Raw genomic sequence first — 21,261 nt, forward strand, 5'->3', positions numbered from 1 at the left:
AAAATTTCAAAATTGAGTACAAAAAGTCCAAAAATAAATATAATTCTTCTTAAAGTCAGTACTTTATATTAAAAATTGAGTATATTTTCTATTAAAATTATCTCTCTTATTTTTTAGGTATAAAAAGTCTAAAAATAAATATAATTCATGTTAAATTCAGCACTTTACATTATAATCTAGTACTCTATACTATGATCGAGTATATTTTCTATCGAAATTAACTCTCATATTTTTCGATACAAATAGTCTAAAAATGAATATAATTCCTATTAAATTCAGCACATTAAACTAAAATCGAGTATATTTTGAGGTGAAAAAAGAATCGTACTCAATTTGATAGAAAATATACTAGATTTTAAGTTAATATACTCAATTTAAAAAGATTTATACTAATTTTTAGACTTTTTGTACCTAAAAATATCATGGACAATTAGGTAAAGATGTTTGACTGGGGAGTGAAAACAAAAACTTTTATGGATGAGGACTACATACAAAAATTTATTTATCAATAGAGACTGCATACAAAATTACCCTTATTTTATATTTAAATTGTACGCTCTAACGGTTGACATTAACAAAAGTAATTAGAAAGGGGTTTTCCCTTGAAACAGCAAAACTAACCTTCGACATGGGAATATTATTAGACCTTCTAACTTTAATGACGAGCTAGAGATACTCTGTGATGTAATGTATAATACCAAATTGTTTTGAGATTATTCTCTTTATTGTTTAATTGTTTGCTCAGCTGAAAATTTTATTGATTGTAAAGGGACAAAAAATAGATAGCGATGCACCAACAGAATGAAAAAGATGAGAAGTCAAAACAGTCAAAAACATGATTGGCATGTATAATTCAAACAGTGAGATAACATTATTTCATATAAAAATGCATCTAAATATTTAAACAAATTTTTATGGTCAGATAATTAGACAATATTTTAATAATAGAAATAAAATATCTAGGATGTAATTCTTACAATACCAATCAAAATGCAATAACGTAAGAAGAAATTTCTTCAACAAAACTAACACTATCATGTTCATTTAACTGATTTAAGTAGTTAAGAGTGGCCAACAGCAACAGAAATCTATTGAAATATAGACATCATTCTAACATTAATTTTTTAGGGGAAAACCATTAAATCACAATAAAGGATTGCAATTTACAGTTTACTCATTCAAGATTAGTACAGAAATGATGGATCAGTGGGAAATAAACTACAACTGTGGTATTGTTTTTTCTACTAAGTACACAATGAAGAGCTTGTAAATGAAGAGCATGCTCTATCATTACCCAGTTGTTATGGTCATTGAAGAGCAGCAGCAGACACAGTGGCTGGAGATCTGAGAACCTGTTGCAGCAGTCGGGCTGATAGGCGTTGAGTAACTCCCCCAAAAATACGCCCGCCAAGGTTCCGGGCTTCCCGTTCTTCCAGTACCTGTAAAACGATATGTTCAGCAACTGCACCTGAGAACTTGGAGTTGAACTTTCAACCGAATAAGATGTAAAGCAAGTTCAAAGTCCAATATAAAAACACTACTCGACATTCACCACTATTGTGAAGCACCAAATACAGCAACTCGTCATAAATCATCTCTGCTTATTTAATATCTAAAATTATTTGGACTTTCTTGAATGTATTCATACAATTAATTGTAATTTTAAACGACCAATAGTAATTTTAATAATTCCATATTACGCAGTAATAGAGCACCAGAATGCAGTTACATCAAGTGGTACCTGTACCAGTGGCTGCAAAAGGCTTGGATCAAAACTATCTGAAGATCTCAAAAGACTCCACACTCTGAGCACTCTATCTCGAAGTTCTAGCATCCTTGCTTGTTCACCGTCGCTTAGCTTAAAAGGTCCATTTGTATTACCATTGTTGACCACAACCTTCATAAAGTCAGGCATGGAATCATACGTATCTATCATTGAACCTAAGACAATAGCTTCAGTGACCCGAACTGCCTCTTGCACAACAAGTACTCGTAGTTCCTCGCCATCAGGACCCAGAAGGAGCTTCAAAACAGGTTGCAAAGCATCTTTGGTAGTGTAATCTCGATCTTTCTGTCCTTGCACAAGAAGGTTCTCAAGCCTATTCCACCTGTTTGCTAGGTAGAGATGTCATGCATATTAGTCCAACAAGGTACCGACAACAAATAGGTCAAGATTAAAGATGATGAATAAATGCAGATGCTTGCCTGAATCTGCCATCTTGGAACAACAATTCAATTAGAGCATCTCTAAGATAAGGATTTGGATCAGTCAGGAGTCTTTTAGCAAAATATGGATATGAAGCAGCAAGCACCTTAAAGTTTGGGTCAGCATAAAGAGCTAGACCTTCTAGCACAGTAAGCGACCTCAATATTAGTGCATAATATGCCGGTACTGCAAGCAAGTAGGAATAAAGTTAACAAACTCACTAATGCCAAAAGTATGTTGCTTCTCAATTTCTAAATGCTCATAAGAGCAGACTGCAATCTGAACAGCCGCATGAATACTGATTGATTTCTAAAATTTTTTAAGAGAAATATTAGAATGTACTAGGGATAACAAAAACTCACCATTAAAAGGATACTGATAAAGAACATTTCCCAGACCATCCACAATAGTCTTAAAGTTGAGCTCGCTTACAGTCGAGTTAAGTGCACCATCAAAGAAATCCTTAAGAGCAGGCACAATTGGAGACACATCTACATCCGGTGTGAGAAAATTTAATGCATAGTAATCACGAGCCATAGCATTATAATCCCTGTTAACCATATGAACCACATGACCGATTATAGCAGATCTTGCTTCTTCTGGTGTTTCACTCATCATACCGAAATCAATGAAAGCCAATTTGCCCTCTGGCGTCGCTAGAAGATTCCCAGGATGAGGATCAGCATGAAAATAGCCATATTCGAGCAATTGCCTCAAGCTACACTGAATACCTATATCAACCAGATTTAACATCTTCAAACCTCTCTTCTCAATGGCTTCTTGCTCGTTAAGCTTTACCCCGTCCACCCAATCCATGGTGAGTACTTTTGCACTAGTGTAATCCCAATATATATCTGGTACATACACTTCTTCTTTGTCAGCGTATAACTTCCTAAATCTCCGAGCATTTTTACCCTCCTGAATACAACTAGCACAACCAAACAGTGAGGAGCCGAGTTATCTACTAACTAAGTACCAGATAGCACAACAAGATAAGATTGATGATTGAGTTTGCACCTGAACATAATTAAGTTCCTGGTAAACCCTTTTTGCAAATTCATCAATGAGAGCAACAACATCACTGGAAATAAAATCAACATACTTGTTCACAAGAAAACCCAGACCTCTGAGAAGGTAAAAATCCAACCCAATGGCTTCTTCAATTCCTGGCCTTTGTACCTTGACTGCAACAAACTGGCCTGTTTGCTTAAGCTGAGCTTTGTAGACCTGGCCAAGACTGGCAGCTGCAATGGGCTCCGGCGAGATGGCTGAGTAAATGGAATCCAGAGACACTCCCAGTTCACTCTCAATACAGGCGAATGCCGTCTCGTCGGGAAACGTTGGGAGTGCGTCCTGCTCCAACCGGCAATATCAAACTAGCTGAGAACTGATCGATAAGCAAATTTTAGAACATGAACAAGGTGCGATCTTTGGGCTGGATAGGAAGAGACCTGCAACTCGGAGAGCTCGTCGAGGTATTCCGGCGGGCAAATGTCGGGACGAGTAGATAAGCCCTGCCCAATCTTCACAAACGTCGGCCCTAATTGCGTTAGGGTTTTCGTCAGCTCCGCCGCTCGCTGCCGCTTCCGCTGGTCGAACTGACCCTGCCGTTGATCCAAGAGTAACTTAAACGCGAATGCGCCCAACGCCGCGAAGATCTCCACTGTCCGTGAGACCAGCTTCCACCAAACAAGACTGCTGGCGTTAGCGATTCTAAGAAGGAAAGAAGGGCAAGAGAAGCTAGCAGAGAAGTACTGAAGTACTTACCTTGAAGGGCCTGGAAGAGTATTTGGCGGCGAGGAGCTCCGGGCTGTAGATGGTGGCATTAGCGGCGCGGCCCATAGCGCGCGCCTCCGCTTGCATGTCCTCGGCACGGTCTCTGCGGACGACGGAGAGAGAGGCGGAGGAAACAGCGGCGGGGAGGAGGACGGGGTACTGCCCGCCTCTTGCGGTGCCGTTGCCGCCGGCGGGGACGGGAGGGGCCTGGACGATAGCAGCGCGGGGGAGTCGGGGCCTCCAACGGCAAGCCGGAAAAGGCGGCGAGGGGAGGGAGAGGGCGGCGACATCCATCGAAGGAGCGACGGCACCAGCAGCACCAGCGAGACGTGCTCGATGAAATGCCTCTTAGTTTTTTTGTGGTGTTAAGCCTTCAAGCCATAGACCAGTTGCGTGGCGAGCGGCCACTCCTCTCTCTCCCTCGACGCCTACACGTGCTAATCACGTGATCCTCAAAATTTATTACAAATGATATTTTTACATTGCAAGTTGAATTTTAAATCAGTTCGCATTATTAAAATATTATTGTTAACTTATTTGCAACTAGCTTTTGGTAAGTTTTTATTTATCAAAACCCTTTTTGCATCTATTTATTGCGTGACGGCTTCTATACAATACCACCTCATCCAAAAATTTGGAAGTACCAAGGTTTTACAAGAAGAAGAAGAAGAATCTTGACCAAGTTCATCACCTTGCCGCCATGGCGGATCGCCGATTCTCCTGCAGCAAATGCCTGAGTTGATGATAGCCATCGCGGTAATGCTCTAGTGAGACGCAAAGCTGCCTTATTGCCTCCTTTTTTGCTTCCTCCCCATCCGAAATTGCCACCTTCTGCCTCTCTACCTCCTCCTCAAGTTCTTGTACTCTTGACTTCAAATCTGAACTAGCTTGATTGCTTTCTTCGATCTCCATGAACAGCTTTGCACGTTCCAAGTGCAAGTGATGCATTTGCTGCTTCATTTGCAGTAGCTTGTCGTTGTGGGAACTGATGTCGTCGACAAGGGAGTCCACCTTGGAAGAAAGTTCTTCTTTCTCGGTTGTCAGCATATCCACTTTAAGTTTTAGAGCGTCAAGACTCCCGTTTAGTGCAGCGACGAGCTTTTGTTTCTCACTGTGTTGGGAAATTTTGTCAGCTACAAGCTCCCTCATTTCGTTATCCAGCGAGGTGACCTTAGCTTCAAGGAATGAATTGGACTGGGAGAGAGTAAAAATTTCAGCTTCGAGTTCTGACTTCTCCTGCAGCATTTTGTCAACAGAGTGGCTGTTTGAGATTTCCAGATCGTGGATTCTATGCTCCAGTTCGGAAATACGGGCTTTGAGTAGCGATTTTTCCTGCGACGCCTTTTCTACCTCAGCTTTTAGTCCCTTGTTAGCACCTTCCAAGTCTGCAATCGAAGCTTCAAGGCTGGACTTCTCACGGATAAACTTTTCTTCAGCAAGACTTAGTTTGTTTTTGTAATCTTCGACAATGGATTCATGATTCAGTAACTCGCTGTGGAACTGCCTACAAGTAGATATTGCTGCACCCTTTAGAATTACAGTTTCATGGGTAAGGCTGAATATTTCTTCTTGCAGCTCTATAAGATTTTCCTCTAAGCAGGAAACCTTCTCCTTTTCCAAATTGAACTCTATGATCTTAGTGCATAAAGAAGCATTGGTGCTCTTGAGTTTATCCTTGAGATCCCAGATATTGGTTTCCGCGGAGTGAAGTTTTTCATCTGCAGCAGATAGATCCAACTCCAAAGCTGCAATTTTAAGGCTGCAGTCGTCCTCACGATGGCTTTTGTATTCATGAATTTGAAGTTTCTCCCTCATCTCCAAGGGGGTGTCATCTTCACTTTCCTCATTGATCTCTTCGAGCTCGGGCTCAGATTCTGAGTATGAAAATGAATCATAAATGTCCTTCCTAGAAAGATCAGGACTACTGCTAGATGGAAGGAAGAAATCGAACCCGGCAGCCCTGGGAATGAGGTCGGGCTGTTGCAGTTTTGACTCGGGAGAAATGTTTAACTCAGGACGGAGCTCTTCAATTGGTTCAGATAAAGGAGAAGGTGGATTTGAAAGGAAATTAAATCTGTTCCATGAGCCTTGAGATTTCAATTCTGATTCAATGCTCTTGCGGAGCTCACTGGTTACTTGGTCATAACGCTCAGCCAGAGCACGATACATGCGGTGGAACTCCTCAACATGGGAAATCAACTCGGGGCGCTTCTCATAATACATCTCAGCTTTCTTTGCAAATGAATCTCCACCCCCTTCTGTCAACTTTAGCATCTCTGTGACACTTCGGTCCATCTCTGCAGAGAAAGATGCTTGAACTGGTTAAAGTTTTGTCATGAGAAGTTAAACATGTATACCAATTTTACCAAATAAGAGGATCTTGACCTGATTACATAATAGTAAGCATGAATTTGTTGGTTGCCGTCAACCCTAAACCCCTTGAAAGATTTCTTCGCTTTACTTTCACTTCTTCTTACTCAAGGATTCCTAGATGACGCTTCAAGACAAGGGCATAACTATTCAATCAGGTTTCTTATCGCTTTTGGTTTATGCTTCATATTTGTTATGTCATGTTCTATGTTGAAACAAAGATTCATGCTTACTGTTATATTTCCTATGTCAAGTTCTTATTTGCTTTCTAGAGATTATGTGGCTTAGGTTTTATAACTTCTATCAATTGGTATCAGAATCAAACTCTCTGTTTCTTTATGCTTTCATGGCAATATAGTATGGGCATTGTTCTTATGCTAGATAAAGTTTTCTTTATATGAACCATGTTTGATCGTCGAAATCTTTTGCATAAAAAATCTAGGAAAGACTTGATCTCTTCCATGTCGTTCATGTACTTCACGAAGAATTGCCATGTTTAACATAATTTTAGGTCAAATCACGATGACTAAATTGATTGGCTTGGTCGATCAATCAATTACCAAGCTTAAAATTGTAAACATAACCGAGCCAAATTGATTACGCAATTGATTCAATTGACACCAATCGATTGGTGATTTTTTTTCAATCAATTAGCACGACTAGATCGAATACGGGATCGATTTTAATCGATCAGGTCAATCGATTCGATGCTACCAATTAATTGACAATTTTTGTCAATCTTAAAAATTGTGATAAATTGATTGGAATCAATTAACCTAATCAATTGATATCATCAATCGATTAGATTTTATCCAATTGATTAATAGAAGAAAATCATAATAAAATCGATTGAAATCGGGGATTTTTCCAATCGATTAACCGTCTTCAAATTGATTATGATAATTAATTAGGTAGAACCAATTGATTATCATCTGAAATCAATTGATTAATAAATATAATTTTAAATTATCAAAGTTGATTAAGTGATTATTTATTTGGTTAAAGTTTTTAGAGTTTTGTCTATTTACACACATGCTATGAAATTGAACTATTGTGTCACCCAAATGAATGCACATTAGATAGGTTTAGTACATCTTGTGTCGGTAAACATATATATATACTAAAAATAATTGACTCTAAGGGAAATTACTTTTATGCTAGATATATGTTCAATGTAGCCTATAATTATAGAACAAAATTTATTTTGTTCAAATCATGCACAAAATATATCTACCTAAAAGAAAGCATATTGCATGATAGATTAAAGTTGTTGTAAGTTATGAATTAATTTATAACTCATATAAAGTGTCAAATTATGTACATAATGGCTCATTATGTTTCCAATTAAATTTTGAGTTATATTAGAGAGTATCACTATCAAATTGTATTTAGCCCGCATAGTAAATATAATGTTATATTTGATATCTCATAAAAGGCTCATTTATGTGCATTTAAAAATTTATTTTATTTACATAATTTTATTCATATTTTTTGCTATAATTAAATTGTAAACTAATATAATCTACACTCTTTTAATTTCAGTGCAATATGTTACTGTCGGTATTAATATTATCACTACACTTTCGAATTTTATTGAGTGGAAAGAATACGCGATTATAATCTTAGGTTGCATGGACTTGGACTATGTATTGAGGTATGATCGCCCCGCACCCCTGACTAATGTTAACACCATAGAGCATAGAGATGATAATTTCCTTCAATCTCGATGGAAGATCCGATATTCGACCTAAATAGAGGAATGTATAGAGGGACTATCAATATCTGACTTATATTAGAATTAACATTATATATATTAAGAGAAAATTATATATTCATGGCTCTTGAATATTTGAGTTATAAAGCTCGAGCTCCGGTTTAAAATAAAGCTTTTGAATGTTTAAGTTTGGCTCGTTTATAATCGAGTCAAGCTCGAACTTTATTTAACGAATATATTCATGGCTCATGAGCTTATTCGAGCTTTTATCGAACCTAAACGAGCTTAATAAACATAAATTATAAATTTAAATATTCATTAAAAACTAAATTATATATTTAGTAAAAATTATAATATTCTTATTAAAATTTATAATTTTATTCTGATAAATAAATTTAATATATTTGTCTATATGTTTCATAAGTAGAGTGTAAAATCTATAAATTCAATATTGAAACTATTATTTTATTATTTAAAAGTTGATTCATAAACTTAACGAACATGTTCACGAGCTAACGAGTTAAATATTGTGAAGCTTGAGCTTGATTTGTTTATCTTAACGAGCCTCATTAAACGAGCTCAAACGAGCTTTTATCGAATCAAGCTTCGAATAGCTCATGAGCAGCTTAGTTCATTTACACCCTTATCCCGTACCATCCTTCTCGCTAGCTGCGTATTCCGCTCGACTTCTTGTGTTCCTAAGCTCTTGCACACTTAGACACAAGGATCAAATACAACAAGATCTAACTGAACTTGGTTGACCACATCAAAACTACCCTGAGTACTTACAGATACTACATTATAGATTTATAGAGATGTCCAATATCGTCACAAGTTTGAAAGCACTTAAACTTGATATGTTTGAGTCTATGTTAGTGTATTTCATCTTGACGTCTCTGCCTGCACGGTTCACTACTTTTAAGATTTCATATAATTCTCAATAAAAAAAGTGGATATTGAAAGAGTTTATAACTCAATACGTGCAAGAGGAGAGATTGAGACATGAGACACCTGAAAGTGTTCACCTAGCATTTGGTTCCTAAGGTTCAGGCAAACAGATCAATAAAAGAAAAGGAAAGTAAATTGGAGATTCTAAGACTTTTGGCCATAAGAAGTAGAAGAAGCATGATAAGGAGTCTATTTGTTTCTTTTGTAAGAAAAAAGGCTATATGAAGAAAGATTACACCAAGTACGTCAACTGGCATGTAAATAAGGAAAAATTTCTTACTTTTGTTAGTCCATAAGTCAATTTGGATATTGTACCTACTAACACTGATGGATAAATATTAATGCTACTACTCACATAAGTGTGGAACCGCTACATTAGTGGCTGGCTTACGACTGTCCCAAGCTATTGAGAGGGAGTTTAACAGGAACCCAAATTGATAAGTGCATGGGTGAGGCCCACAGAGGTGATGAAATCCTCTGCCAAGTTTCGACCCCCCGACCATTGTAGTCATTATCCCATACAATTGCTAGCTAAGCCATCCATGGGGTCGTTACTACTCACATAAGTGTCACTATGCAAGGTTGTGAGTCGACTTCTGCTTAATAGTGAAAGATATATCTATACGAGGAATGGAAAGAAGACTAAACTCGAGTCAATTGATATTTTAAACTTTGTTTATGAACTAATGTCTTTCTTCATCGAAGTCTAAGCACATCGACATCAAATTTCTAGCAATTAAACAAAGAGTTCAGAGTCGTCAGGTGATGATAGAGCACATTAGCACAGATTTTATATTGACAGATTCACTGACCACGGGCTTGGTGCCTAAGGGGTTTTATGCATATGTTATGGATATGAGAATTCTTTTTATGAAACAAGAATTATTTAGTAAGAGTTTGTATTTATTTATTGATCTATGTCAATAAAGACAAAATATTTTGTATCGATTATCGTACGTACTTAAAATTCAAAACATTAATGAGAATTTTATTTGTTAGACTCTCTAAAATAAGATATCATGATTTAGCATTTAGTGTTGTAAATATCATATAGATTCCATTTGGAATAATAAGGCTTAGATCATGATTTGATAGTACAATTTAGCATAAAGTTATAGCAAATATGATTAGAATTTTTTGAGTCATTTAGGACTAGTTGGAAATTGATATGTACTGATCATATTTCATGTAATTTTCACACTACACATCCACATCTCGATCATTAATAATATAGGTATTGTGATTACTGTTTGAGCTTGTTACAGGTATATATAGTAAGACCTCTTTAATCTTAAACCAATGAAGTTAGGCTTGAATCGATTTCCTATAGGCTTGATCCTGCGGCTTAGATTTTACAACTTCTACTAGAATTTTCATAATAGAAGATGAAGGAATTGAAAAACAAGCTACTTAGCGGAAAACTTTGAAAAGCAAATTGCAGTTAGGTTCAGTATTCTCACTTTCAAGATTTTCTTCAAGCCATTTGGAGTTTTTCCGGCTAATATGTCTGTCCCACCACAATGAGTGAGATTTCTTGGATAGCATTCGCTTCATCTTTTAACAACTGGTCATTGCATGTATTCAAATTGTTTCAGCAATCCTGTCATTGAGTATAAGCAGACTAAGAGACTACAATTTATTTGTGTATCAGAACATAAAAAAGCAGAAAAAAAATCTAAGGTATTGTAAATGTTCTTTCAAACAACTTAAAGGTATTGGCTGATGGATGATTGGTCTACATACTGGTTCAACCTATCTACCTGTGCATCACTTCAAGAAGATAAAACAAAATGTAAAGTGGTTTATGATCCAAGTGATCCAAAGGGAAATGTATGATATCTTTAATGAATTCAACTGATTGTCAGATATCTTTAGTGAAGAGGTAGACCAAGAAGATAACTCTAATGTTAGATTCTCTCAAAAGTAGATATGTCGAATAGGTTTATATACCATATGCGACCATTGACAGAAGGAAATGAGAAAAGCCAGTTACTGAACACAATAGGAAAACTAAAATACAAATACAAGGGACCCTGTGAAAATGCCTACGTAAGACAGTCAATATTTGCCAGTGACCAAGAAAGATAAACATGGAAGATTTAAAATTATCCGGTAACCTGAAATCAAAAATTGGCAGAACAACACAACTAAAACCAAAATGCTTAGTTTGAAATTCAAAATCATGCATGGTAATACAAATAAAACATTTGACCAATTTCTTTTTCATTTTTGTTTATGCAAAAATAAGAAATATCCTCCACCTCAGTAAATGGTGGTGAAAGAGACTGTTAAAAAGGTTGGAGTCTTGATACCATAGTACAACTGAAGCAAACATGAGAAAAGAATTAGTTCTGAATAATCGCAAATAGAGGCAGAAAGCTGTCAGTGGCAAGAAAAGGAGATTATCTTGTAAGTGATAAGCCCATGTTGTGATATTATCCTGTTCATTTCATCATATTCAGAAGGGCAAGAGATAAAACCATATTTATTTTTTCTGCCAATCCGAGGTTTATCCTGTAACTTCTAACATGGAACCTTACAATGTTAACAAAATTCTTGCCTACTATCTGTAATTGCACAATGTAAACAAGCTATTGCAACTTGTGAAATTCGTTTCCATCAATATGATAATTGCACAATTTTCAAATCCCTTTTCATGTCTAAGTTCAATTAGAAGACTGAAGAAATTAGAAATAAAAAATTTACGAACAAAAATTACACATGCACGATTCCGTGAAAAAAAAAAACTAATCAAAGCTCTTACTGGCTAGTAGAACATCTCTTTTCGTCGAATGAAATCGGCCAGGCTTCCCTCCATCAATTATCCTTTATCAAAAACCCCACCTTTGGTCTCATAAAGAACTCGTAGCGTCATTTGGTCCAATATGTTCGGAAAGCCAATCCAGCTTTATCCACAACCAAATCATATAATTCATTCATTCCTCTAATCTCTCACTTTAATACAAAGACGACCGTCTTGTTCCAATTAGAAGTTAGATCCAGAGAATTCCAAAAATCTCAGATTGGAAGAAAAAATAAATAAATACCTTACCGATCTTCCAAAAAGGATAAAGTATCGTGATTATATCCCCCAAATCACGAGATTTTAAGTAGGAAAGAACACTTGAAAAGAGAAGACCCAAAATAATTATTATCGAAGAAGAAGAAGAATGAAACGGATGAGGATTACCTAAGATGGTGCTTCCCCCAACGACAAACTGCTCTCGCAACCGTCTCCGGCAAGACTACCGTAGGCGGATCGTCAATAGCAAGGCCGAGAAGGGGATCGAAAGAACGACGCAGGAGCGAGCGCATTCGCCGCCCCATTCTCTCTCTTATCGAAACGCAAGCGAAGGTGGCGTTCATCGAACAGTGCATGAATCATCATCGGATGAGGTGGCTGAACTACACTTCTAGAAATAACGGAAGAAAATTCACTTAGCCCTTACAATTATTTTGTAATTTCATTGCACCATCCAGAATTTTAAAATATCATATTACACCCCTACAGTTTGGAAATCCTAGTCTTAGGGATGAGCATGATTCTATGGTTCTGTTAGGAAATTTTAAGTCAACTAGAATATTTTAGTTTGAATATTCTTAAATTTAAAAACTAATTAAAATAAAATCTAACGAAGAAAATGTGAATTTTATATAATTATTGGTTTATAATGCAAGAGGTATGATCAAGTAGCTAGCATGAATTTTGAGAGAATTCCAGTTGATGATTACATTCTGAAGTATCATACTTTAAAGAGAGGTATTGAGAACTTGAGAAGAAACTTACAAGCAACAATGGTGGTATTAGATGACAAGTCCAATCTCGAAGAATTACAAAGGCAGACTAAGGAACAAAGTAAAATGAAACGCTTGAAGAGTCACGTGACAGAGGTAAATCTCACTTTCTGTGATAAACATAACCTGATCCCGTATAAGAAATAAGCATTAACCTCAAAAGAAAAATAACTATTTACTTTTTCATATTCCTCGAATGTTTATTTTTAAAGTTCTCCTTGAATGTTTAGTTCTCCTTTAGAGTTCTTTCAGAGACGATAATCACCGACCTTCGTAATATTGTTCAGAATGTTATTTTGAAGTGTGCTTTACTTGTATAGGATGAAATGTTGTTAAACATAAGGGCAGAAGCCATACTATCAAGACTACTGAAAGAGAATCTGTTTTCTCGAGAATTGGAATATGAACAACTACAAGCTGATTTTGCAAGGTCTATAAGAGCTCGTGATGTCCTGCAAAATGCTAATCAGAGACTTCAGGATGAGGTTTCTTGTCTTTCCCACAAGATGAAGGATTTGGAGCTTCAGGTGATCATATACATGCCAAAAAAGTTATACTGTTAATAAAACTACTACTCGCCTGATAATTAAAAATAAATGGAAATGCAGGGATAGCGCACTAACATAATTATCTGTGTTTTATCATTTCATAACAAAATATATCCGTTTATTATCCAGTGCTATGGTTTCTTGTTGTATATTGTGTCATTGGACACTCAACCATATTGTATACATATGCATTTATGTTCTATATAGTCTAGGAATATGTTTTATCACTAGACAATGAATCTGTGATACAGTTCGGATGGTATTCTGATAGGAAATTGTACTGAACTTGATTCTGTCAATTTATTCCTGTCTATAATTGGAGATGAAACTCTAGTCTGTCTTTATTAACTAAACCTACAATTGCATGTTCCTATTGTAATAAAAGGTGGAATCCGTCATCCCAATAGGCCCACACGATCGATCCCATGGCCATTTATGAGGAGGAAATCGGGAAGCTGCAATTGGCCACTGCGGGGAGGGTATTTTTCTCGGCTTTGCCATGATTCGACCTCTTGCCCATTATAACAATATTTACCTTGCAATAGCTAACTCAACCATGCCCCGGGGGCTACAATTGCATGTTCCTAGTTCCGTGCATTAGTGACATTAAGGCGGCAATGTGACATTTAAACTCAATATATGATATGATTTTAAATCCACTGAAAGTGTGAGAGATGCTAATTTGACCATCTTAGGTTGGAAAGTGCTTAAAAATCCAACTTTTATATATCATGCACAAGCTGGTCTACAAAAGTTTAAGATTGGGGAGGAAAGTTGAAAATCAAGGGATATTCTAAGAAAACTAAGGTGTTCAAAGAAATCACACACAAGGAGCATGCTTTGGTAAAATGCTTTTATATAAACTAGTAGTAAAAAGAGTCTAGTTTCCTTTCACCAATACCAATTTGTTCAGTTGATGCTCCTTAATTCTGCTTCATGAAGCCTTGTCTGAACTTATTTGTTTATGATTCAACAATAACAATTATCATATCCATATTGATCGCAGATACTAAAGAAAGATGAGACAATCGCACAGCTGCATCAGGAGATTCAGACTTCCATGACAGACCTAAATGCTGTTCAAAGCATGCTCCAAACTGTGTCCACTGAAAATAACGAATTGTGGGAGGAAGTGAAGAGGTTGAGAAAGACCAACATGGTTTTGGAGAATGAGATTGTCAGTCTCAGGAAGAAGATTGAGAGCCTTGAGGAAGACATACTTCTTAAAGAGGGACAAATTTGCATTCTAAAAGACAGCCTGGAAAAACCATTTGACACCCTCTACACTACAAAAGGAATGAAAGAATTCATCCTCGAATGATCTTTATCCAAGAATATTTCTGCTCTATTTGTAGGTATGTTCTTGTTGTCTTTTTTTTTAAGATGCAATTTTGTCTGTCTTTTCTCCTACGGCTTTAGATAATGGAATCGTACACTATTATCTTCTCCCAACCAATTGGATTATCATGAAATCATGCATGAATTGGGATAAGCTTGCTACTTACAATTTATCTGTTTCTTACAGTAGTAATGCCTATATTTATCCATGAATCATGCATGATTTGAAATCTCGTTTCGTGTTAAGGTGATACAAGATTTATACATAAATCCAGCTGTGGATGAAGAAGTAGAAACTTTTGTGTGAAGAATCTCTTGCCAGTCCAGCAAGTTGTTCAAGAATAAACAACCAACTTTGGAAATCCAAAAACTAGCTTGATGAACACCTCCAACCTCTTTTAGTCATGGGTCATGCATAAGAATATATATTTGGACGACTTCACCTACATAAAAATGCTATATAAGTTGCAAAACTAAAAGCTTAAATACCACATTTAAGATAACCCAGAAGGCATGATAGGTACAATAAGTACTAAAATAACAAAAACAGAACAGGTACTAATCCATCAACTAATGTTTCCGAAAAGTAGAAATCTAAGAGATGAAGGTTTTGTGAAATCTTCTAGGATCTAATTAATTGGCAACAAAACGGGGGAATGCATTGTCTAAAATAACCCAATCCTTTTTTCTTTTCATTTTTTTTTTTTTTTTTTGCTAAGACCCTCATAAAGATATGAGGAAGCAGCCGGAGTATTCGTACGAGTAGCTAATTCTTCATTCTAGTTATTGTCTATTCTATCACTCTCCATTCTTATGGGATTGAATTTGCAGCAATATAAGATTTCCAAACCTTTAATGATTCTTCACCTACATATCATCTTACTTCTGATAGATACTTCTTCTATTTAAACTGATCCAATCTCTCTCTCTGCAGATTGTGCGTTCTAAGGTCAACTTCTGTTATTCTTGACAAGCTGATCGAATGCCCTAGTTTCGATTACCTACTCGGTGATATCTCGGCCTGTTATCTTCTAAACAACAATTACAACAGTGATAATAAATTAGTGTGTATCATTGTATTATGTTACTCTTTTTCTTTGCTCTTTGTACTTCATATGCTTTCTTGGTCGTGTACAGAGACGACTGACTTCTGAAACGGTCACTGTTGAAAAGGAAACCATAGAAAGGTACAAATAAAATGTTTTTTCTTTGGTTAAAATGCTCATTTCTTTGAATTCTGAGGGTTAATCTAAAGATTTAGCTCATCCAATTTCTGTGCAATATGTTTCACTTAAATATAATTAATTATATAGATGGAAATCAATGTTGAATTCTATTGTTACATATGAGAAAGGCAGAAAAAGATAATTCATAAAATAGTTTTAAAAATACAGATTTGAATTCTATTACATATGAAAATGAGAAAAAAAAAATTAAATTAGTGAAAAGATTTCTCTACTTTTGTTTTTTTTTTCTTTTCCTTTATATAAAAAATTTTGTAACTAAAATGACAAACCTAGAAGTCATCGATAACTATATATCGGAATTCCATCCGTCGCACTTTATTTTCCATAAGAGGCCAACTCACTTGGCCATCATGATTTTGACGAACTCCTCGTAGTTGATTTGGCCGTCGCCATCGACGTCAGCTTCACGAATCATTTCGTCGACTTCCTCATCAGTGAGCTTCTCACCGAGATTGGTCATGACATGGCGAAGTTCAGCGGCGGAGATGAAACCGTTTTGGTCCTTGTCGAACACTCTGAAGGCCTCCTTTAGTTCCTCCTCTGAGTCTGTGTCCTTCAGCTTGCGAGCCATCAAGTTGAGAAACTCTGGGAAGTCGATCGTGCCGTTTCCATCGGCATCCACCTCGTTTATCATGTCTTGGAGTTCGGCCTCTGTGGGATTCTGCCCCAAAGATCGCATCACGGTTCCAAGCTCCTTGGTCGTGATGCAACCTGTAGCATCAAATAAGGAGAGAAGATTCAAGCAAAAGAGGCATTCATGAGGATAAAATCAGATTTTTTTTTTTCCTTTCAGGCATTCCAGCGATATATTTTCTTTACATTGAAGTTCAGTAGTAAACAGCCAGAAATTATGCAAAAAATAGGAAAGAGATTCGAATCGGGAAAAAGTATGTATATATTAATCTCGCCCTTTCTGCAACCAAGATGACCTAACCGAATGGCTCCGGCGATACAAATTCAAAAAAAATGCAATCCCGAGTCGGAATCATTTGAAAAACACAATTAAAATGAGCGAGAGAGAGAGAGAGTACGGATCCAGTAGCTAAATAAAGAAGAAGAATAGAATGAGATTGTTAGGGTTTAACCATCGCCATCCTTGTCGAACAAGCTGAATGCCTCCTTGAACTCGGCAATTTGATCGTCGGTGAGCTTCTCCGCCATGCCGCGCCTGCGTGCGAGATCGATCGAATAGAATACCTGCGAGAGAAAAAAAAGCGATAAAAATAAAGAGAAGAGAGAGGACGAGAGCGTTTTATGCCAACGAGACCGGACCAATCTGCGGGACCGGGCCAATCTGGGGCCCAGGAAAATATCGAATTCTGACGCAGTTAGCACACTGTTGGATTGATTTACAACCCCAGTTTTTATTTATTATTATTATTTTTTAATTTTATTTTTTTAAAAATGTGCTCTTCGTAAATTTAAAATTTTTTAAATGTCATCGAAAAATCATTCGCTAAAACGGTTTACTATTTTGCTTAGAATATAATTTCTATTTTGATATTTTGGGAGAAGTTAACAAAATTACGAAGATTGAATTGATGTTAACTAGTTAATTCGTCATAACACTAGTTTGTAGTTCCAGATTTAATTCTAAGGGGGTTCAGAATGCAACAAACAATACCAAGGTGATAAAGTACTGATAATTTGAAGATTATTGGGTGTGGCATTGGCTCGTCAGAGCAAGTCTCGTGCAGGAACACAACAAACAAACCATTGAGCTAGCAGAACTTGAAAAAAATGCTTCTCTTCTGCAATGCAACTAACAGCCCAATATAAGATGCGGTGAGCGATTTGTCACCTTTGAACAGGTCTGTAGAGCACCACGGTGACATACTTGGATCGGAATCGATGGGTCAGACCAAGCCCCACGACCGACTGCGACGACGATGATGATCCTTTCTCGATGCAAAGGTGATTCAGCCCAACGTGCTCAGGTGTTAATGAAGCTTCATCTGTGTTCTGCGTCTCGAGAACTGTTAAACGCAGGTGGGGCGGCACGGCGGGTGGTTCCTTTGCAAAGTCTTCGTCTGCAGGCGGTGACCAAGTGTAGCTGGAGACGGGTGATGGCGGAGAGTCAAATTCAGAAATGCTTTCAACATTTTCAGGAACATGATCCTGTGTGAAAGAAAATGTGTTAGCAAGGAGTTCTCTCATCTTGGCAGAAACAGAAGTAAGAATTGCCAGCTTAAAACTAGAATTTGTTTTTCTGAACAAATAGCGAATTCTCCACCTTATTTGACGATGCATCATCAGCTATTGTTTTGAGGAATCAGATTAAACAATTTTACCGGCAATGCAAAAATGCACTTACATGGACATCAAGGAGATTAATGATGTTTCCCATCTCATCAGTTACGAAAGGCAGATCAGGCATGTGTCTAGGTTGTCCATCAATGATGAACTTGTAATGGTAGACGCCCGAAGGAAGAACCAACAAAATGGCATGGTCCTTGCCAGATCTCTGTAAAGGCTTTCTGAAAAAAATGGTAGAGCAAGGTAGAAGACATTTTCAGCTTGCATTCTAGATGGCATAGTACCGACTTAAGGGGGACAGAAAAAAACACAGATAGGATCATAAGCATGTTTCCTGAGCACGTATACCTTGAAGTCCAGTCGTCCCATGATCCTTCTACTAGAACAGTATTTCCTCCTCGGTTCCAAGTTATTAATGTTGGAATTCCCTTTTCAAGGGGTCCATCAAACTGTTGGTCAGGTTCATTCGTCCATCGTTGATCAAATATAGGAGGGGGATCAGAAGCTCCCGGCAGAGGAGGCACAGGAACCTAAGACAAAATTCTCAGTGTCATCTTGTAGAAGTCTAAGAAAAGCTTAGCCTTTTTTTTGTTTGTGTGCGTGCACACTCATTGGTAACTGGTATCTAGCTCCTATCACTGGCGATCACCATTTAACAACCAGCAACTAATGCAATAGGGATTAGAGACATAATACAACAAAGTGTTGAATTAGAGAATTTCATTATTGAACAACTGGTCGTAGTATTTGTAAGTCCAATCATATGTTATTCCTTGTAAAAAGAAAAAACTGACAAAAATCATTCATAATGAAGTAGAACACGCACAAACAAATTATTGAACCCTATTAGTGCTACTTCATCATTGTCAACTTTTTGAATAGTAGATCAAAGATATCTAAATTATTATTCTTGAATAACTGGAAATTTTCCTTTTATTTTTTTGGTAACCTTATTCGTCCATCAGCATTCTCATATCTATTACATTAACTATAAACTATTCATATGTGTTACTAATAGACCCAACGTTGATCTAGAAAGTATGGCAAGGTAGACTTGTACCAGTCTTATAAATTTGTTTAGCCTAACAAGGCACACATTGATTATCCAAGAGTCCAAAAGTTCCTCTATAGTCGGATCACCCATTTCTCATCCAATTATATTATCTCGAACAGTTTCATTATCTTTTTTTTTTTTTTGTTAAATAATAGATTTACAATACTTAAGACTACTTTTTAGGGATTTCTTGTCCATTCATCTTAACTATACTCTCAATTTTTTCTTATATGAAAACCACATTTCCTATATTCAATTTTAGTCCAATTGGCTTTAAACCTTTTGTTTCTAAAACATTACCTATTCTACAAACATCAACTAGTCTTTTCAGATAATATTGTAGAAGATTCAGCAGTTATCTACATTATAGATATTTCATAATCAGATCGATAGGTCCTAGTATACTCTTTGCTAATTCATTTAGAGACAACCATACGTATTTCAGATGCAACCAACTTTCCACATATTTTCCAAACAAAGTTACTAAAGACGTTCCCACCAAGGAAATCTAAACAAGAAGTAGCCAACTTCTATTCTACACACTTTTTCAACAATCGTCCATTTTTAGCCACTCTAATAATGCAAATAAGCCGATAGCAAGAAACAACCAAAACATCAACTATAGTCTTCACGGACACTAAACTCATTTTGGGAGGCAACTAGCGGATAATGGATAGTACTTTTGGGTTATACAATTGAAGAATCAAGATGTGCACTATCAAATTAAATCAGAGTTGACAACTAATGGATGCCTCTTTCTTCATGTTTTTCAATACCAGAAAAGGGAAACTTTCTAAATAACTAATGGATGCCTCTTTCTTTGAAGTAGAAACTCAATTCCACAGCCTCACTGTAATAGAAATTCACAGATGGTTAAGACAGAACAAACTACAAACCACTTAGTATATTAAGTATCTAATTGAAGTAATATAATAATCCTAGTTCTCTAACCCAGAAGTGAGAGATCAGCACTCTGTCCAGGTTTTTCAGTACACCACCTCAGATCTATCAATGTATCCTTTGTAGGAAATATAACCAAAATAACTAGATGGCTGAAACAAAAAAAAACAAAAACAACTACTTGGAACCACTTAGTAAAATCAGTTAATAATTAAAGGAATCAAGTAATCCAAATTCTCAAACCCAGAACTTCAGTCAGAAGTCACAGCACTATCTCCAGGATTTCAGTACATAACTTAAAATGCATCAATTTGCATTGTCAAGAATAAGATTATTCTGGAATTGTAGCAATCATGCAATAAGTGTTTCTCTAATCCTAACACTTGGGGCAATGTTGCAGCTAGTTAGGGCATAACTGAGGCGCAACAATTTCACAGAATTGTGTTCTGTTTTTTTGGTTCTTATTCCTTTGCTTTTTTCCATTTTACATTCATACTTTCCGAGGTGATCATCTTACTCATTCCTTTCATTCTTTTGTCCTATAAAAGTGTACCCGAAATCCAGATACCCCAATCCCACGACGAATCAACGAAAACGTACGAGTTAATTTTCCAACAAAAAAAATCAAAACATACAAGGTCAAGCAGAATCAAAGATAAGCCAAGGAGATCCAGACAGCCACCTGGGGAGCGAACATGAGAGGTGATCGGGACCTGCTGGGCCTCTCCGGCGGCCAAAACGAGTCTGCGGATCGGACGTAGCGAGTGTCGTTGGAGTTCGAACCGGCGTAGGATCTCGATCTGGAAAAAGGGTCATCGCTGTCAGATTCCTCCATCCCGTCCCGACCGCTCGCGTTCCCCATCTCCTCCCCAGTCGCTCGCCGTACGATTCGATCGCCGGCTGCAAAATTGACCAGACGAGAACAGCGATGGATGCGGGGACGAAGAGAATTTAGAGAGGGTTACAATTATCGCAATGCTTCGTCGTCAACTTCACCCTTTCCGCTATATAAATAAGGGTAAATTAACCATATTTATAAAGATAATGGGTAAAACGAAAATATTAAATTCATAAAAATATTTCAAAATTTCAGTAGAGCAGAGGCCCGC

The 21,261-nt window shown here is 36.8% G+C and overlaps 5 protein-coding genes across 8 annotated transcripts; 1 reads left to right on the forward strand and 4 right to left on the reverse strand.

Annotated features, from left to right (window-relative positions):
* Window positions 1–1,149: 1,149 nt before the first annotated feature.
* LOC121998146 (protein ACTIVITY OF BC1 COMPLEX KINASE 3, chloroplastic-like) lies at window positions 1,150–4,347 on the reverse strand. The gene is made up of 7 exons (XM_042552913.1): window positions 3,974–4,347; window positions 3,658–3,885; window positions 3,224–3,559; window positions 2,569–3,124; window positions 2,206–2,392; window positions 1,742–2,108; window positions 1,150–1,439 (listed from the first exon to the last, which is right to left on the reverse strand). The coding sequence occupies exons 1-7, from the start codon at window positions 4,274–4,276 to the stop codon at window positions 1,308–1,310; spliced, it is 2,109 nt and encodes a 702-aa protein (XP_042408847.1). The 5' UTR covers window positions 4,277–4,347; the 3' UTR covers window positions 1,150–1,307.
* Window positions 4,348–4,571: 224 nt separating this feature from the next.
* LOC121998147 (protein NETWORKED 4B-like) lies at window positions 4,572–12,397 on the reverse strand. Of its 4 annotated transcripts, none has more exons than XM_042552917.1 (5): window positions 12,205–12,397; window positions 12,067–12,137; window positions 11,779–11,969; window positions 10,475–10,614; window positions 4,572–6,279 (listed from the first exon to the last, which is right to left on the reverse strand). In XM_042552917.1, the coding sequence occupies exons 4-5, from the start codon at window positions 10,566–10,568 to the stop codon at window positions 4,670–4,672; spliced, it is 1,704 nt and encodes a 567-aa protein (XP_042408851.1). In that variant the 5' UTR covers window positions 10,569–10,614; window positions 11,779–11,969; window positions 12,067–12,137; window positions 12,205–12,397; the 3' UTR covers window positions 4,572–4,669. The 4 variants fall into 4 exon arrangements, with proteins under 4 accessions (XP_042408851.1, XP_042408850.1, XP_042408848.1 ...); XM_042552916.1 differs by having other exon boundaries at window positions 12,062–12,137; XM_042552914.1 differs by having other exon boundaries at window positions 11,779–11,990; window positions 12,062–12,137.
* A 293-nt stretch (window positions 12,398–12,690) lies between these two features.
* Window positions 12,691–15,914, forward strand: LOC121998150 (spindle pole body component 110-like). The gene is made up of 4 exons (XM_042552919.1): window positions 12,691–12,905; window positions 13,130–13,336; window positions 14,364–14,712; window positions 15,630–15,914. Exons 1-3 carry the CDS (start codon window positions 12,714–12,716, stop codon window positions 14,676–14,678), a joined length of 714 nt encoding a protein of 237 aa, XP_042408853.1. The 5' UTR covers window positions 12,691–12,713; the 3' UTR covers window positions 14,679–14,712; window positions 15,630–15,914.
* Window positions 15,915–16,097: 183 nt separating this feature from the next.
* LOC121998151 (calmodulin-1-like) lies at window positions 16,098–17,138 on the reverse strand. Its single transcript, XM_042552920.1, has 2 exons — window positions 17,028–17,138; window positions 16,098–16,653 (listed from the first exon to the last, which is right to left on the reverse strand). The coding sequence occupies exons 1-2, from the start codon at window positions 17,101–17,103 to the stop codon at window positions 16,280–16,282; spliced, it is 450 nt and encodes a 149-aa protein (XP_042408854.1). The 5' UTR covers window positions 17,104–17,138; the 3' UTR covers window positions 16,098–16,279.
* Window positions 17,139–17,571: 433 nt separating this feature from the next.
* Window positions 17,572–21,154, reverse strand: LOC121998152 (SNF1-related protein kinase regulatory subunit beta-1-like). The gene is made up of 4 exons (XM_042552922.1): window positions 20,835–21,154; window positions 18,547–18,728; window positions 18,257–18,419; window positions 17,572–18,060 (listed from the first exon to the last, which is right to left on the reverse strand). Exons 1-4 carry the CDS (start codon window positions 21,012–21,014, stop codon window positions 17,740–17,742), a joined length of 846 nt encoding a protein of 281 aa, XP_042408856.1. The 5' UTR covers window positions 21,015–21,154; the 3' UTR covers window positions 17,572–17,739.
* Between the last annotated feature and the right edge of the window lie 107 nt (window positions 21,155–21,261).

This window comes from Zingiber officinale, chromosome 6A (assembly GCF_018446385.1).
Source record: "Zingiber officinale cultivar Zhangliang chromosome 6A, Zo_v1.1, whole genome shotgun sequence".
Classification (NCBI taxonomy): Eukaryota; Viridiplantae; Streptophyta; class Magnoliopsida; order Zingiberales; family Zingiberaceae; genus Zingiber; species Zingiber officinale.

What these genes read in the sequence shown, in the direction of transcription:
- LOC121998146 (XM_042552913.1), bottom strand. Translation starts at nt 4,276, where the DNA reads ATGGATGTCGCCGCCCTCTCCCTCCCCTCGCCGCCTTTTCCGGCTTGC. An exon ending in AGGAACTTAATTATGTTCAG is followed by an intron (nt 3,125 to 3,223) that starts GTGCAAACTCAA and finishes AGTTGTATTCAG; the next exon opens with GAGGGTAAAAATGCTCGGAG. An exon ending in TTTTGCAGCCACTGGTACAG is followed by an intron (nt 1,440 to 1,741) that starts GTACCACTTGAT and finishes ATCGTTTTACAG; the next exon opens with GTACTGGAAGAACGGGAAGC.
- LOC121998147 (XM_042552917.1), bottom strand. Translation starts at nt 10,568, where the DNA reads ATGAAGCGAATGCTATCCAAGAAATCTCACTCATTGTGGTGGGACAGA. An exon ending in GCTTGAAGAAAATCTTGAAA is followed by an intron (nt 6,280 to 10,474) that starts GTGAGAATACTG and finishes CTTTCTCTGCAG; the next exon opens with AGATGGACCGAAGTGTCACA.
- LOC121998150 (XM_042552919.1), top strand. Translation starts at nt 12,714, where the DNA reads ATGAATTTTGAGAGAATTCCAGTTGATGATTACATTCTGAAGTATCAT. An exon ending in TGAAGAGTCACGTGACAGAG is followed by an intron (nt 12,906 to 13,129) that starts GTAAATCTCACT and finishes TTACTTGTATAG; the next exon opens with GATGAAATGTTGTTAAACAT. An exon ending in TGAAGGATTTGGAGCTTCAG is followed by an intron (nt 13,337 to 14,363) that starts GTGATCATATAC and finishes TATTGATCGCAG; the next exon opens with ATACTAAAGAAAGATGAGAC.
- LOC121998151 (XM_042552920.1), bottom strand. Translation starts at nt 17,103, where the DNA reads ATGGCGGAGAAGCTCACCGACGATCAAATTGCCGAGTTCAAGGAGGCA. An exon ending in GTTCGACAAGGATGGCGATG is followed by an intron (nt 16,654 to 17,027) that starts GTTAAACCCTAA and finishes TTGATGCTACAG; the next exon opens with GTTGCATCACGACCAAGGAG.
- LOC121998152 (XM_042552922.1), bottom strand. Translation starts at nt 21,014, where the DNA reads ATGGGGAACGCGAGCGGTCGGGACGGGATGGAGGAATCTGACAGCGAT. An exon ending in CTCTCATGTTCGCTCCCCAG is followed by an intron (nt 18,729 to 20,834) that starts GTGGCTGTCTGG and finishes ATTTTGTCTTAG; the next exon opens with GTTCCTGTGCCTCCTCTGCC. An exon ending in TGGGACGACTGGACTTCAAG is followed by an intron (nt 18,420 to 18,546) that starts GTATACGTGCTC and finishes CATTTTTTTCAG; the next exon opens with AAAGCCTTTACAGAGATCTG.